This window comes from Contarinia nasturtii, unplaced genomic scaffold (assembly GCF_009176525.2).
Source record: "Contarinia nasturtii isolate CC-2019 unplaced genomic scaffold, AAFC_CNas_1.1 Cnas_scaffold_1240, whole genome shotgun sequence".
Taxonomy (NCBI): Eukaryota; Metazoa; Arthropoda; class Insecta; order Diptera; family Cecidomyiidae; genus Contarinia; species Contarinia nasturtii.
In genome coordinates, this window is record NW_022198581.1 from 5,998,292 (window position 1) to 6,015,732 (window position 17,441).

Genomic DNA, 17,441 nt, shown 5'->3' on the forward strand with positions numbered 1-17,441 from the left:
TCACAAATATAAGCAAAGCTAATTAACTTCAACACAAAAATACCATCAAATGCCCATAGATGGCGAATGCAACGCGTATTAAATGAATTTCACATGAAGAAAAAATACGTTTGGCCACAAACATTCATTTTTGTTCAAGTCAGACACACACACACAACAATTATAATAACAGAGTGGTGTCATTTTTACTTTTGTGCACCAAGTGTGCGTATGTTTTTGATGCACGATAATTGATCAATGTCTCAAACTATCACGCTTCGTCGATTGTTCTCACTGAGCTCAACATTAATACAGGAGCATCATTTCTTGATTAACTGTTATGTGAACGAAATCCCGCGCCATTTTTTGCACCGTCGAATCGTACATAAAGTATCAAACAGTTCAATGTATCAAATGTAAATGATAAAATCCAGTGAAAGAAGCAACATTTTCACGATTATCAACACTTGGCAGCATCAATCGTTCGTGTTTTTTTTTTTGCTTTTGTTCGGATTTCAAATTTGAATTGAATCAAAGGAAAAAAAGTCATTTTCATTTCAAAACATTGGTATTTTGGAGTGAATTTGTGTTGAAAATATGGAAACATCACCAAATGGTGTAGTGGTCGCGATCAACCGCGTAAGTATACAGATCGAATAATTTAATATAGGCCAGTATAATTAATTCCATTAATAATTCCAAAAAATATCAATAATTGAATTCTAATTGATTTGACTATTACAGGATAGAAATGCTCCTCAACCTAAGCGATTGGTGAGTAAAAAAAAGTTCAATTGGTGTTGTCAAAAATGGCATTCAGTTTTATAATTGATTTCATTCGGGTCTTTTTTGTAGAAATTTTCTCCGATTGAGGATTTTGAGGTCTCAAAGCCGACACTCGTTCAAGGGCCGAAATTTTATTTAGATTTCTTGGACGCAAAATTGTTGAAGAAGATTTTCGGTGAGTTATACGAATATGAAACACGAAATTAGTTGAATAATTATGAAATATATTCATTCCAGATAACTTGGAATTATTCGATCTACTGAAAATGTGTGATGAAGGCGAAAATTTTCGAAAAATCATCGCTGAAGAAATCATGCCAAATCGTGTTCTTAATATATCCGAAATACGTCCTGTCTATTCCGTTCGACATGCATTCAAGAAGCTTGGTCAATTTGTGGCCGAGGTATCAATCAAGCAAAGTGACATCCAATGGAAAAAAGCTGAATTGAGCGTAATCGAAGAAATTCTCCGGCTGATTGGTAAACGATGTGCGGCCGGCCATTTGAAAAAGGTAACGATTATATTCGACATGAATGACGACAAAAGTTTGAAACTCAACACAGAAATTCCGGATGTCATCAAGACAATCGAAAAACTACATATCGTACAAAATCGTCAACAAAACAAAAAATTTGAGAATTGCTTGGAAAAATTGCTGCCTGCTTGTTCACAATTGCAGTCGTTGAAACTGAAGCAAATCCATGTAACGGGACAGCTTATGTCTGTATTGAACACAATTAATTTGTATGAACTTGATTTGGATGATTTTTGTGTCAGACGCGAATCCTGGACAGAATTTATTCAAAAACAAATGCCAACGTTGAAGTCATTCATTTGTAGCAACTTTGGGATACGCAACACACAATTATACCATTATCACATCATGCGTAACGAAATAAGCTTGGATGAGATTGACTCAGCGTTTCCAGCTATCGAGCGGTTATCGATATCTCCAAATTCGTACATATCAGAAACAACGAATAAAGGATTAACCACATTGAAGTCTCTACACGTCAAGTGGTACCATTTGATTCCTCAAGTCATGATAGCAGTGCGAGCCAACACATCACTCGAAGAACTCTCTATTAGTATGAAACATGGGATGTATAGGGGTGAGGTGGAGCCAGAATTCTGGCGAGAAACTTTGGCCGGTTTGAAAAAATTACACTCAATCAAGATTGAGGTGGGATTGCACTCACATTCCTGGGATGAAATCATTGGATGGTTAAAGGATATGCCAAGCATTACGGATGTCTGTTTGATTGGAATTCGGTCGTTTAAACGGGAAAACATCGAAGATGTTGTTTCATTGTCATCGGAATTGCGTTGCTTGAAATTGGACGTGTCAATCAGCTCATTCACAGCGAAGATGTACGATACTCTGGTTCGCGAACGCAGCCGTTATTATCGAAAATCACCACCGCTCAACATTCACTTGAGAGCAACAGTGTTGAACAAATTGAAGCAATCCATCACCGAATATGCCAAGAAGGAAAAATACATTCGACTTCAAGCATTAAATTGAGTGCATATTTGCACTAGAGAACATCTCAAACATTTTATATTGATTTATGGTATAGATACGTTTGAATAAGTCAAACAAAAAAGAAAAAAAAATTATTCCAATGTTTTCCAAATTGAAAATTAGAACATACATTTTTTTGTTATTTTGTTCTTCACCATACAAAAGAAAAATTAAGGAAAAATATTAAGAGATTTTTCGGGTAAGATGGATCTAATTAATCCAAGATTTTGTTTGTTAATCGACAGTTTTACGAAAAAGTTATAATTCACGAAGATTCACATAAGAAAGAAAAATAGCTTGAAAGGAAATTGGAAGAATTTCAAAGAAGAAACAAGTTTTTCGCACTTTGAGTATTCAAAAAAAACCAAGACATAAATCATATATAAATCACCTTGTTAAAATATGTAGATCGTGAACGTAAAGTTATGAAAAATATGCAAATTGTGTCCCCAATCTAATTGATAAGCCAGTTGATTTGGCAAATGATTCTAATAAGACATAGATTTAAAAAATATTAACTAGTATACATGAATTGAACATTATAAGTATTGAATATTCGGATGAATAAAAAGACGTTTACAATTAAGTGAGAAATTTATCAATTCATATTTTTTACTCTCTTCTTCATATTCTCCGTAAAAAATCACTTATGCTAGTAATACTCTCGTAGTGTCAATGCACTGGACTACTACAAACATTTTACAATGGTAAGAGAAGTTATTCATTTGAAAGTGTCACGTACGTTTGCTGATTTACTTACAACATTCCGCTAATTTATTCCGTAATTTATTATCAATCAAACTTCAATAAAATTGATAGCACCGATTGCCATTTTCTATTGCCATACCGCATTTTATTTCTTATCAGTGACCAATTATCACAAACTACATATCACAATCACAAATCATAATTGTCAAATGACGATGATAGTAGACGACTGCTACGAGAAGTAATCACGATCTTCCATTCCTTCGGGCATATATTCCAAGCCTGAAATATCTTTGTGCTGCATATTGTATCCCTTTCCATAGTTAAGATCTTTCATCAATTTTGTTGGAGCATTTCGCAAATGTAGTGGCACCGACGGCTGTGGACCTTTACATTCGTTTATGTCACGCTTGCATGCTGCCAGTGCATTGTCCATCTGAAAGCGAAAAAATGATTCAATATTTGAAACAATCCATGACAATTGGTGTAAACTCAATCCAGAGTAAAGTAAATGTATTGAAAAAAAATTGACATCAAAACAACATTTCACTTCCGTACTTCTCGACTCTTTGGTGCTCGCGCCAAGTAAACAGCAGCTTGTGCAATGATACAATCACTTTCTGGCATCCCAACCAATTGAACTGCATCTAATGCCGAAAGAGCAATACCAACTGCTTGTGGATCGGCCAAACCTATATTTATGGAAAAATCGCATGAAAAACTTAAAATGACAAGAATTCGAATCGAAATGTTATACCTATGTCTTCACTGGCCGCCCGCACAAGTCTTCGACATATATATCTTGGATCTTCTCCGCCAACCATCATTCTTGTGCACCAATACAAGGCTGCATTGTCGTCTGACGCTCGAATTGACTTGTGCAATGCTGATATCATATCGTAATGTTGATCACCTTGACGGTCATACAACATGTGGGAACGCTATTATTCAAAGTAAGCAAGAACCAATGAGATTGTTAAAAATTGTGTAAATAGTCAAGTAGAAATGAGTCGATTCACCTTGATGCCATCTTTTATTTGCTTCAGCGACATGAATTTCACATTGAATTTTGTGTCACCGTTATTATTTTCCTGCAGAGACTCCATGGCCAATTGGAGACTATTCAAAGCAATGCGAGCATCACCATCACATATTTCAGCCAACCATTTTAATGATGATTCTTCAACACCAACTCTGCAAATGTAAAATAATTAAGACTGAATACATGATGAAATCTATCGGGCGATTAGATGGCAAAATAAACTGTGTCTTACTTTGGTATGAATCCAAGATCCTTAAACGATGGATATTCAGCATCTGGGGTCAGTATGATGGCTTCATATAACTTCAACGAACGCTTTAGAATGTCAAGGATGTTATTTGTTGTCAACTTCTCTAAAACTATGACACGACATCGACTTAGCAACGCGGAATTTAAACTGAATGACGGATTTTCCGTTGTAGCTCCGATTAATGTGATTACGCCACTTTCCACGTGCGGCAAGAATATGTCCTAAATGAAAAAGCGGCATTGTCAAAAAACAAAATAAACACATTTTTTTTTAATGAACTCAAAAAATTTCTTCAACATCTGTACCTGTTGCAGTTTATTAAATCGATGTATTTCATCCATAAATAGAATAGTTTTTCGTCCAAATTTTTGTTCATTTTTTGCAGCTGCAACAGCTTGTTTGATATCATTTACACCGGCCATAGTGGCTGACAATTTAACAAATCGTATGTTTTGTGTTTGTTTACATCGATTGGCAATGACATGAGCGAGGGTAGTTTTTCCAACGCCTATTGGTGTGAAAAAGAAAACACATTTTTATTGCAAGAAATTTGGGTGTAATTGTTGTAAAATGTCACCTGGTGGACCCCAGAGAATCATGCTTGGCGTTTCATTTCGATCTAAGATCCTTCGCAAAATTGCATCTTTACCTGGAAAAAAGAATCACAAAAAGGATAGAAATAATTTAAAAATAGTCGAAATAAAGTAAACATAAAATGGAAGTGAATTTATATGTAGGCAAAGCATCTTTACCCATTACATGATTCTGTCCAATGTAATCATCAATAGTTTCTGGTCGCATCTTTTCGGCTAACGGTATGGACTTTTTTACGACATTTGTTGGCTTTTCGCCTTCCTGCGGTTCGTTAACCGCTATAATATTTGTGGTAGATGATGGTTGGAGTGTTTTAATTGAACTGGTCGATGGCGAGGAACGTATTTCCTTAATATCATTTGTATTTTTCACTTTCTTGTTCGCATTACCCGGTGGCGATGCCATGGCATTTGTTTTATTCGCATTAAAAATTCTGAAGGAACGTTTATTTGTACTGTCTTTTGTTGTTTCTTCGCTACAATTCAAAAATATGCAACGATTGACATGCACTTCAATTGAATCCTTTGGAAAATGTTTGCAACAAATTGGACACTCAGCATCCGGTAACGTTTCTTTTTTATTTTCCTCCATATTTTCCATACAAATTAAGACGATGCACTGATTATAAAATATTATTTTGAAAATCCAAAACTGATATAAGTTTTGATGCGCATAAAATTATTATGTTATTCAGTTTGACGTTTGTTATTTCGTTTCAGCGATACAAACACGCGCCTAAATTGTATGCTTGTTTTGACACCTACCATTTGCGGCTATATTCACGCGTATCGAACATAAGTGGATTATATTGACGAGCATTTTAGCTTTTGATGTGCTGTCACATAAAAACACCGAATAGCAATCATTTGAAAGTGAGAATTCGGTTTTGATTTCATCAATCAATTAACGTAATTTAAATAAAGCACATAACAAACATAATTGCATATATATAGGATGGTTTTAGGTAACTTAAAATTCTTCGAACGAAATTTTGAACAATTTCTAATGGAAAATGAATGTGTGATTCACTTTCAGTAAACATAAACATTGTCGATGAAGAGCAGAAAAAAGCAGTTCAGTCGTATGATCCACAAGCACCCGTAACGAGAAAGGGCGTGCTGCGATCACTTCGGACAGGACGACCCATTGAAATACGCGAAGAAGATATGGTTCGACTCATCATATTTTATCACTTCCAATTACAACTTTGTAGTCAATTTTTGTGTACTTTTTTCATTAGCTCGGACGATGTCGATTGGTCACTGAATTTGAGAAGCTGAACCGCATCGGCGAAGGAACTTATGGTGTTGTTTGTATGTAAATCTAATGGACAACTGTCCAAACAAAGGGATTGTATTTCAAAATCAAACTCTTTTTTTCACCCCCTCTCTCTCCTTTGTCAGATCGTGCGCGTGACAGTCGAAATGGTGAAATTGTTGCATTGAAGCGTGTTCGCATGCAACAAGAAAAAGACGGTCTTCCAATCAGTGGTCTGCGCGAAATACAAATTCTTAAATCATGTAATCATCGAAATATTGTTAAATTGAATGAAGTTGTTGTCGGGAAAAGTCTCGATAGCATTTTCATATCAATGGAATATTGTGAACAAGACTTAGCATCGCTGCTCGATAATATGACCCAACCATTTTCAGAGGCACAATCAAAATGTATTATTTTACAAGTATTAAATGGATTAAAATATTTGCATAGTCATTTCATCATACATCGTGATTTAAAAGTGTCAAATCTACTGTTGACCGATAAAGGATGCATTAAGATTGCCGATTTCGGTTTGGCACGATTGTTCAGCAATTCCGAAATGAAAATGACACCAAACGTGGTGACACTTTGGTATCGTGCACCCGAATTACTTTTTGGTGCAACGACACACACAACAGCAATTGATATGTGGGCGGCCGGATGCATTTTGGGTGAACTATTATTGCACAAACCATTGCTACCGGGAAAAACGGAAATTCAACAAATTGAAATGATTATCGAACTATTGGGTGAGACCAATCAATCAGTGCAGTATTTTTTTTTTGTTCGCTCTCAGAAGATTATTTTTTACATTTATTCACATTTGAAAATTCAATTGAATTAATGACGACATTTTTCAATTTCAGGCACACCATCGACTTCGATATGGTCAGAGCTTGCGTCGATGCCAGCATTAAAGAGTTTTACACTGAAACAACAACCGTATAATAATATAAAACAGAAATTTCAATGGTTATCAAGTGCCGGATTAAGACTTCTTAACTTTTTATTCATGTACGATCCAAAGAAACGAGCAAGCGCCGAAGAATGTCTAGAAAGCACATACTTCAAAGAAATGCCATTGCGTGAGTGTCATAAATCTTCTAATTTATATATATTGTTTCTTTCACACCGAAAAACATTCTGAATTAGCCCGATTTTAAATGATTTGATGAATCCGATTTTAAATGATTACTTCTGCAATAGATAGTTTTTTTTTATCATCTTTTGAAGAAAGATGTAAATGAAAAAATTCAATACCTTTGATTAATCATGTAAAATATGGGGTCATGAATTATCAAAGCTGTTATCGACACCACTTCTTCCGGTGCGTACACTTATTCCATATAATTTTTCAAGTACCATACATTAAATCTATTAGAAAGAACAGCACTTACAAAAAAAAAGTGTTCGCACCTTCACGGTACCTATAACAGCGTTATAAATCAACTTAATGTAATAAGAGTCATGCAAGTACTTCTTGAGCTTCAAGTTCGAGCACATTTTCAACAAATTTGGCTAATTCAAAAAGATTAAATTCGGTGTGACAATCAAATTCAAATTAATCAATATATTTCCTATGATACAGCTTGTGATCCTGGTCTAATGCCAACATTCCCCCATCATCGAAATATGAAAACCCATTCGGTGACTGCAAGTAGCTCTCACATTCAATTTCAATCTACAAATGAACCAACACTACCGGCAATCAGCGATCTCTTGGGTTCTTTGATAAAAAAGAAACGCTATGACTAGAAAAAAAAAACTATAAATAAAAGAAACATCAAAGAATGTAAATTGATCTGAATTTTATTTGCGGTATTTTTCTATTTGTTTTTTTTTTTTAGCACTAAATAAAAGCAATACAAATTAAATGCATGTATTTATAAATATTCTCGGTCTGGTTGTGTTTTCTTTGCTTTTCGGTCACGTTGTCTGGGCTTCCAGGTGTGTTTTGACGTATTGGTTAGTTTCATGAGCTCTAGACGTGCAATTTCTGGATGTTTTGAACCGAACGCTTCCATGGCTCGTTGAATGGATTCTTCTTTCATCAGTGTACTGGCTGGAATTTGATTCAATGGTGGCAATGGTTTTGAAAATTCATATGGAAAATCATGTGTTGGATGCCAGGCAACAAATGTGCTGCCATCACTGGTTGTCACCACCTTTTCAACGGTGCTCAATGATTCAACGGCCGTTGTCAATAATTTCGTTGATTTTTGTCGAATTTGTGTACAAAAATTGCCACTTAAAAGGCATTTTGTTACGTTTTTCACACTTTTTAGCCGTAATGCTGCCATTTTTCCGCAATATAACTTTGAACACACCGAATAAACCATCATTTGACAGCTGTCAAAATCTACCTCTTTGAAAAATCGTATAACAAAATAGTGAAGTAAATACGGCGTATAACACAAGGTTATAAGAGTTTTTTTTAATTGATTTTCAATAGATGGCACTACCTACCGTATTTTCCAAATACGAATCTTTAATCACTTATAGTTTAACTTCTTTTCTATTTTAAATCTGATTTCCATACACACTAGACAGCGTAAAAATGCTGAACACGAACAAAGCAGGAATAAGAGAAGAAAAAACAGAAACATTTATCGTGATACATACATAAGTTTTGTTTTTATTTTTTTATGTCAATAAATTTCATACACACATACACCATGTCATTACAATGTTACTTTTTTTTTTACTTAACTACATGTAGCTTGATGCTTCTTATGTACATAAAAATTATTATTATTGTTGTTTGTATCAGGACTTTTGATCGAGATATATACCGTTTCAATCATCATCTTCATTCGGTTTATCGACTTTAGACGCGAAGAATATAATCGAAGAAATTGAAATAAGAATTTTTATTCATATGTTTTGCGTGTGTTTGAAAATGAGTTTGGTGCATATGAATATATATTGAAAGAAATAGACGCATGGATGATGATTATGATGATGATGACGATGATAATAAAAGTAAAAGAATTGAACAGACATGTACACAAAATTTTGTTTCACGAAAATACACACAAAAAAATCATACAAACACCAATTAAAATTAATCTCTATTTATCGTTATCGCCAGTTTGAGCGTGGGCATTTAGTGCTTCTTCATTTCGTTCACTTGCCGATGCATACTCAGTCATGCCACTCGATCGTATCGGATATGTTAGTTGATTGCCATGATCCCATGTGAAAAGTTCCTAAGAAAAAGTACACACACATATATATATAGCAAAAAGGAAAAAAGGAGGCGAGATGGAAAGAGAGATAGAGAAAAAAACATCCGAATGATGCATTTGTCATATTTGTGTGAATAAATTAGAGCATGCGTAAATACCTTCGTTTCTGGATTGTATAAAGCCATCGTGGTGTGTGAGAATGGATTGGTAAACGATAAGTTTAAATCATTCAAAACGTTTGACCGATATAAATCCATTGCCAGAACAATCTTCGTACTACGTTCGGTTACCGAATTGATGGCATACAATACACCGCATACGATGAACATTTCACCCACCTGCAAATAAATCGTGATGGTAAAATTTGGATGAGTTGGCAAGAAACAGTGCGTGGCATCAACATCACAACACACAAAACATGCATTAACAAGTAAAAAGAAAGTTTGACGTATGTTTATGTGTTGGCCATAATGTACGAAATTCCATAAATAAAATGCAAAAAGTTATATTACAATGAATGTATGAATAAATGACTTGCACTGTTGAACTTACTTTATTATGATTTAGACTAATATTCCAACCGAATTGAATTTGTAATGTGTTTGCATCAAGCTAATTAATTGGAAATGGATAAAAAAGAACAAAAAAAAAAAAACTTTCAAATACATAAAAGACCAAAAATTTAAAGATGTACAATTTCAATGGACTTCGGAATAATCAAACGAAGATGGTATTTTAATTTGGCCAAAGAAAGATTTTGTGAATTTACCTTAACGACATATGTATTTGTAGATTTGCTTGATGAATAAATGGCCCAAAGACCATTTTCATCGGCATTCAAGTCAACGTAATTACATTTGGTTGTGTACAGATAGTGATCGCCGCTATATTGAAATTCGGGCAACGTTACATTACCTTCGTTTGAAGTATGGCGAAAGAGAGATAGAGAGAGAGAGAGAGAGGGAGGGAGAAATGAATGGAACATTTTAGTCGCCGACGTATCAGATTGAGAATGTTTCATTCAAATTTTGAATGAATAATATTGGGGCAATGCCAAAGGGAAATTGCCTTTGATACACCTTAACATTACTTGAATTATGTAGGATGAAATACTTACAAATTGTTTCACGCTTTTGCAAATCGTATCGAATGATGATTGGGCTCTCTTGTTGATGATAATAGAATGAACCGTTGTAAACAACATGTGCGTTACCCTGTATTAACGAACGAAAAAGGTAAAAACAAATACGAATGAAATAAATTAAATGGAAATCTCCACGGTGGTGCATTGAGTTGGGCACGTGATTGGTCAAATCACGGCATCACATGAGAAAGAAATCTCGCCAAATGAATTCACTAAGACAGCGTGTGACGAGATATGTAATCGTGTATATATATCACATACTTGGAATCCGGGCGACTTTAAGTGTAGCTCATTCGCTTGATTATTGCGGAACATTTGTTTGTCGGCAAACTCATAAATTTTCGTGCGATCCGTTTCATATGTGGTCCATATTTTTTCGGCGAATTCTGTGCGTGGACGCGCATCTTTTAGCCATGATCCATACGCTACCGAATCTGTTAATTTATGGTAAACTGGTTTTCCAACGGCATACAGCACACAATCTATGTGGTAGATAGACGGGAAAGAGGAAAAGAAAAAATGAGATGAAATATAAAAATTCGAAAAAATTACATAGCCTCTGAATCAGAAAGAGAGAGAGAGAGAGAGAGAAAGTAGAAAAATCTGATGGAAAATTGGGGCGAAAAGAGTGTGCTAGTGGGCAACTGCAGAAATAACAGAATGAAACCAGCGCATTAAAGTAATGCAGAAAACAAGTGAACATTGCGGATAATGTGAATGAAAAGTATAAGTGAGAAATAAACAGTGGCAAACAAGAGAGCATTGCACAAATACACGCAGACAGACAGAGAGACAAACTACACATAGTCAAGTAATAAAAGTGCATAAATTATTTGTGCGATGTGAATGAAAGAAAGACAAATGATAAAAGACAAACGAAAAAAAGAACGTATCAGTATTATATTTTTAATGTTTGCTCTTTTATTTAATCTATTCAAAAAAAAAACGACATGGAACGATTCAAGGAATGAATAAAAGGATCGAGTTTTTGAGCGCCTGAGAGACATCTCTGAGCACAGTAGCAAAAAGAGTGCCTTTCAAATAGAATAAAAATATTTGTAGAACAAAAAAATGAATGAATGAAAGAAAAATCTCAATTTCACCGCTCTTTTGAGAGAAATCACACACACAAATATGGGATAGTGGGCTAGCCACTGTAATTGAGATGGAGAATAAGAGAGTGAGAGAAACGGAAGGCGACAGTGTAGAGAGAAAATGAAAATGTAAACTGTGTGAGAATAAAAAAATGTGCACTGGATAAACAAACACAAACAGTGTTCAGTATGGCGTTAAGGGAGCACTTATTTATACATTTTTAATATGTTTTCAGTAGCATGTAGTGCATGGATTCAGAGTTAAGAATGTTCTGTATTTCAGTTGGCTCTTCGTCGCTTTTCATTTCTGTTGCTCGCAACACATCATTTGCTTTGCCAGCTTTCTGCTGTTGACTATGTGAATGAGTTTTTTTAGCAATATGGAAATGCTTATAAATAACATTGAACTCTTTACGAATATCACTATCCACTGTTAGTGCTTTTTTCTGCAATTTCCATAAATTTTTACGCTTAAACTGTTCACTTTTTGCACTGTACATTGAGAGACTGAAAAATCACTCACAACAGATCTGTTTCTATATCTGTTTTCCACTCAATTCAAACTGATGCTGTCGCTCTTCATTTAGCCGATGAAATCAAATATAGTGTTCAACAAATTATTATTCGATTGTGTTGACGATGACGACAGACACTGTATGTTGAACATTGCTTTAAGCTCAACATAAATATGTGACATATTTGCAATACTCTGTTTTTTTTTTGTTGGCAACGAATATATATTTTGATATGGAGAGAATAGAGTAAATAACATTTTATTCACAAGTCATGTTCAGCTCTGAACAATAATTCATATCAAAAAATGAATGATATAGTGAACTCTTCATAAATAGTTTTTCATTTTCGGATTTATGTACGAAATTTCATAGTGCCCAGCAAACACTTGATGAATTACCAACGATCAATGATTCGTAAATGATTGTGTGAAACGGGGTAAAAAATAAAACATGTTAAAAATCGTTTAATAAAATACACAAACACAATGTAAACAATATTTGCATTAAATGAATGCAAACACAAATGTTAAAACAGTAGAGGAAAAATAACCATTTAAAAAATATTCAATAAATTTATAGACGTTTTTTTCCTTTCATTCTCCAAAAAATGCATTTAAATGAAACGGAATGCTAAATGCATCGAATTAATTATAAATTCATTTTAAATCGGTCTTTCGACAGCATTAGTTAAATGGTATTCACAATGCAAATATTACATTAAAGAAATTATTCACATGAATTGAATGGAATCTTTCGCATCATTAAAATGTGTTGAACATGCGAACATAAAAAAAAGCTTCCACCAGCAAAGAGCGAAATAAAAATCGGTTATTGAATGCAAACATACCGAAAGTCCGATTTGCTGTAATGCCCGGAAATCGAATGCCTTTAAATCGTAATTCTTCAATTTTAATATCATGATGTTGGAAGTAAGCATTATTGCAACGAGATTCATCACAGTTGGGCGATGGACAGTTTGGTGGTGGGCAAAATTCAGTGTATGACACTGGCTTCGGTGGTAATGTACCGAATTCAGCAATATCCGAATAAGTACGTGTTGGATGACGTGCACCATCTGAAATTGATTTGAAAAATTTAACAAAACAAAAAAAAAATGTGAAAAAATCACCAACAAAATTGAGTTGGTTAAATTTAATGATTTTGTGAGACGTTTAGAAACTCGTACCATAAACGAAGAATGGTGCTGCCGTTGTGTTTATTTCATTTTTGCTCACCTGTAACAATTATTTTTTTAGAAAATTAGAATATAAAAATATCATATATAAAATTGTCTTAGAAGAAAAATGAAATAAAATTGTTCTTTTCAAATATCTATCTATGAATTCAATTTTCAATTTACACATTCGTATTCGCCAAAATCTTCCGGACGAACATTCGTAATATTCAAACGCATCAATGATTTGTACCTGAATATAAAACGACACAAAAACATATAGATAAAACCATACCATTTATGGTAACAATGAAATAATAGTTTGTGTTTATGTGTGTAGGTGTGATGTGATGTGATGAATTCAAGCTTACCCATCTGTGTAGGTTTCCATGCGGTATTTGTCGTTTTGGTCGATAATTCGGTTATCCGAACGACGTTTCCAATATTTGAGTGGCTCTGGAAATGCTTCAGTCTAAGTGGTTTTGTAAAAGAAAAAGCGAGAGAAAAAGATGAAAAGAGGGAGAGAGAGAGAGAGAAGAAAAGAGGGAATGAAAATTGTCATTTAGTTTTAATCGAATAGATAAGTTTATGTGAATGGATATTATGGAGAGATAAGACATTTGATGAGCTAGTTTTGCTTAAATCTAAATGTGAAAATGGGGGAGGGCACATTTTAATGAGCAAAAAGATATCCCAAAACTATTTTAGATTGGGTCGGCATGCAAATATCATCAACGAAGCATATTATATTTTGAGATTGTTTTACCATACAGACACCACCAACCATACCACTATTTCCGTTTTCCTTTTGGCAGGTTTTTATCGTGCTAACATTTATATTTTTTTCTGAAATTGCATTCTTCGTTATCTAGACGACAGTAGCTCTCGCGAGCACATAAAACACCAATCTCTAACGCGGAAATTTTGATTTGCTTTTTAAAGCACATTGTGGATGAGGATACGTGTGTGCGTGTGGATTTGTTCTCTATTCGCTGAGCCATTCTGTAGCTTTGTTCATTTTCATTGTCCTCATCTTCGTTGTTGTCGTCGTCGTTGTCGTTATCATTTTCATATCACCAAAAAGCGATTTAAAAACTATTTAAGTATTTGCAGCGACTTTTTTCACAATTCATTTTTTTTTTTTGCTTTATCGTTTCTGCCGTAAAAATCGTGCACAAAGCAAACTTTGAGCTTTCCATTTCAATTTTCAGATTTTCACTCTGGACAAGTGAGAGAGAGTGTGAGTTAGAACGATAGATGGAAGAAAAATGAATCAGTCGTACCCATTTTGTAGAAAAAAGTTAACGAAAATACGCAGACCAACCGCAGAGATAACGGTAGATTGCTCGCGCCCTCGTACATTTTCCACTGTATAATAATGTTAATAAAAATAATGAGTGGAAAAAAGCACACACAATTTTTAATGGGAAAAGATGAAAAGGCCGGATAAGACAATGATGGAATGCCCGGACCACATAATCACATGCAACGATGGATATGATGTTGCTGCTGTCACTGGCTGTCCCGTTGTTGCTAATGCAAGCATGACTAAATTTCAGCAGCTGCGAATGCAACAGCACGCAATCACTTCAACATAGTATGAAAATTTAGATAACAAAATTTGCATAAAAAAACTTTTGCATTTTGTGACTCGGTCACCACAAAGGATCGCCAAACGAACAAATAAACGAAATGAAAATAAAATAGTGGATACGAGAATGACAAAGAAAAGGGCTAAGCCAACTCGATGAAGTGACACAATATCGAACGGAGTAATATTACGAAACAGCGTTTCACATAATGAAAAATGTGATTATATTTCGTAAGCAAGTGAATAAGCGAGGTAGCATTGGAGTCATCCAACCAAGTATTGATATCGTTTCATTGTTTTACCGCCGGTCTCCACACAAACACATTCCAAAGAGTCACAACAAAGGTGCACATCAATATCGTAATGGATTTGTTGTTGTTGTTATTATTATTGTTTGCGTCAACTGTCAAACATTGTTTGAAATCCTTTCTGTATTGCAATCTCATCACTCTTACCGCTTGGTTTTTCTTTATCTATTATTCTGAAGGCGAACGAATAGAGAGGAAAAACGATGGAAAATTGAAGCACACATTCATTATATTCACCGGTGATTATGCAATTAGCCGGATATGGAGTGTGCGAGTGAGTGAATGTTTAGTGTGCGTTTGATGGTCGCATGTGTTTAGACGAACAGTCGAGAAAGCGTGAATTGAATAAATGGAATTATGAAACGCAGGTGCCCCCATTGTATAATGTCGAATGAATTACAAAGCGAATTGCAATCGCTGAGAAATCGATGAACAGCTTGAGATTTCCTTTGATTTTCTTGTCCTTCTCCTTCTCTCTCTCTCTCTCTCTCTCTCTTTCTCTCTCTCGCTGAGCTTGAATGGCTTTTAATCCAGAAGTGCTCTCTTTCGCTTATCGCATACATATTCTTTTAAAATTGCATATTCTGGCAGGATGCTGTGTGTGTGTGTAAACACAACACTTCAATATCTTATGTGTTTGTTTTTCAAAAGCTAATTTGTTTCCGCGTATGTGCAACGGAAGGAAAATTGCGAATAAATTGAATGTGTACGCCGTGAAACGGTGTGCAATATGCACGTATCGAATATGGTTCGTTTCGCATTTCTCGATTCATATCTTTACAAAAATTACACCTTTTCCATGCATAGACCATTTCCAACGTGTGTGCATCCAGCGAGCAGCAGATGCCATTGTAACGTGTATAACTTCGAAATCAAAATACTTTTCAGCGCTTTTCTTTTTATCATGATAAGTATAAGTTTCGTCAACAGTGTAGTCGAAATGTTGAGAATGTTTGTTGTGCTCTTTTGCTTGCATTGAAAACGAAATTTTGATTGTCAGCAAAGGAACGTTGAATTGCAATACAATAATGATTTGCAATATAAGTACTTTTTACTCATCAAAAGGATTGAAGGGAGAAAGAGAAATAACAATAACGTAATGTACTTACCTCACACTCCAATGAAACAGATCCTCCTTCAAAAGCATACAAATATTGATTTCGTACTCGAATCAATGGTGGAACTATTAAAGAAATATCATCAAGAGAAAAATAAAATAAGAAATACGAATATAAATTGTCTCCATGCATCAAACGGGCATTTGCATTCGTTTCCATAAAATTGAATTTCAATGCATTTTAAATATCAATGCATCGAATATCAAAGTGATTTATAGTGTACAATTCGAATATAGAAAATATGTTTATGCGGATTTAACATCAAATGAAACCATTTACAATAGAAAAACTCCATTTATGCTATGCGGAGAGTGTTGCTGTCTATTTACTTACAATGAACTTCGACTTGAAATGTTGCATTTGCGGATGGTGGAATGCCATTATTTGCCACACATACATAGATACCGTTATGAACTCGATTCACATGCGTTATATTTATTGTGTGATCACGTATTGAAGTTACTGCAGAAAAAGATAATTTATAATAAAACCTTTAAATGGACGATTTAAGTATAAAACAAAATGTGGTTAAAAAAGATAAATTGCAATTTTATTGCAAACACTCAAACACACACATTCACACGGAACATCTAGCTTGTGCTTTATTTCCAATTAATATTTCATTGTGATATACGATTTGTTATATCTTGCCACGTTACATGCATTTTCATCTTTTTCTATCTATCTCGTATCTCTGTATGCAAAACGGTGTGATTTGACTGCATCAAATTCGTATGAATAGATATGGTCTATTCAGAGTAATTCTTTGGGTGTTGAACCAAAATGGATGTACCAAAAAGGTCATTCAAGAGACAATATTACCGATCCAGTTACATTCATCAAAGCGCATAATAGACTGATTCGGGACCGGACGAGGTAAGGTATTCGTTGAAATGTGGTTTTCACTAAAGTTCAAGTAAGCAACATAATTGGATTGAACCCGAAATCGGGTCGTAAATTTCATTCATTCAAATATCAATCACATAATCAAATCAATGAACAAATTCAATGGCAACCGAAATGATGTTATTCATCAAGTGTGTATTTCGGAACTAAACACGCGTTACCATTATAGCAACGATGACTATCGCATTTTAAACAATTCGCTCTCTCCATCTCTCTCTCTCTCTCTCTCTCTCTCTCTCTCTCTCTCTCTCTCTCTCT

General features: G+C 34.6%; 5 protein-coding genes across 9 annotated transcripts in view; 2 read left to right on the forward strand and 3 right to left on the reverse strand.

Moving 5' to 3' along the window:
* Positions 1-179: 179 nt before the first annotated feature.
* Positions 180-2,877, forward strand: LOC116345009. The gene is made up of 4 exons (XM_031773977.1): positions 180-618; positions 724-753; positions 835-940; positions 1,003-2,877. Exons 1-4 carry the CDS (start codon positions 577-579, stop codon positions 2,289-2,291), a joined length of 1,467 nt encoding a protein of 488 aa, XP_031629837.1. The 5' UTR covers positions 180-576; the 3' UTR covers positions 2,292-2,877.
* A 225-nt stretch (positions 2,878-3,102) lies between these two features.
* On the reverse strand, positions 3,103-5,592 carry LOC116345216 (ATPase WRNIP1-like). Its single transcript, XM_031774412.1, has 8 exons — positions 5,044-5,592; positions 4,869-4,940; positions 4,597-4,799; positions 4,274-4,512; positions 4,019-4,193; positions 3,757-3,940; positions 3,558-3,691; positions 3,103-3,435 (listed from the first exon to the last, which is right to left on the reverse strand). Exons 1-8 carry the CDS (start codon positions 5,483-5,485, stop codon positions 3,232-3,234), a joined length of 1,653 nt encoding a protein of 550 aa, XP_031630272.1. The 5' UTR covers positions 5,486-5,592; the 3' UTR covers positions 3,103-3,231.
* Positions 5,593-5,691: 99 nt separating this feature from the next.
* On the forward strand, positions 5,692-7,942 carry LOC116345018 (cyclin-dependent kinase 10). Its single transcript, XM_031774012.1, has 6 exons — positions 5,692-5,849; positions 5,921-6,054; positions 6,126-6,198; positions 6,289-6,894; positions 7,012-7,230; positions 7,734-7,942. The coding sequence occupies exons 1-6, from the start codon at positions 5,840-5,842 to the stop codon at positions 7,898-7,900; spliced, it is 1,209 nt and encodes a 402-aa protein (XP_031629872.1). The 5' UTR covers positions 5,692-5,839; the 3' UTR covers positions 7,901-7,942.
* Positions 7,937-8,495, reverse strand: LOC116345019 (39S ribosomal protein L42, mitochondrial). Its single transcript, XM_031774013.1, has one exon. The coding sequence runs from the start codon at positions 8,485-8,487 to the stop codon at positions 8,029-8,031; it is 459 nt and encodes a 152-aa protein (XP_031629873.1). The 5' UTR covers positions 8,488-8,495; the 3' UTR covers positions 7,937-8,028.
* Positions 8,496-8,807: 312 nt separating this feature from the next.
* LOC116345246 overlaps positions 8,808-17,441 on the reverse strand; it is a 47,197-nt gene continuing 38,563 nt past the window's right edge. For all 5 annotated transcript variants that reach the window (XM_031774465.1, XM_031774468.1, XM_031774467.1 and 2 more), the window contains exons 18-29: positions 16,611-16,739; positions 16,269-16,342; positions 13,632-13,732; positions 13,447-13,513; positions 13,273-13,321; positions 12,934-13,161; positions 10,739-10,959; positions 10,451-10,547; positions 10,103-10,248; positions 9,886-9,945; positions 9,492-9,671; positions 8,808-9,354 (exon numbers count right to left, since the gene is read on the reverse strand). In XM_031774465.1, coding sequence (XP_031630325.1) covers positions 9,217-9,354; positions 9,492-9,671; positions 9,886-9,945; positions 10,103-10,248; positions 10,451-10,547; positions 10,739-10,959; positions 12,934-13,161; positions 13,273-13,321; positions 13,447-13,513; positions 13,632-13,732; positions 16,269-16,342; positions 16,611-16,739 — 1,490 coding nt within the window. In that variant the 3' untranslated portion in view covers positions 8,808-9,216. The remainder of the gene's footprint in view (positions 9,355-9,491; positions 9,672-9,885; positions 9,946-10,102; positions 10,249-10,450; positions 10,548-10,738; positions 10,960-12,933; positions 13,162-13,272; positions 13,322-13,446; positions 13,514-13,631; positions 13,733-16,268; positions 16,343-16,610; positions 16,740-17,441) is intronic.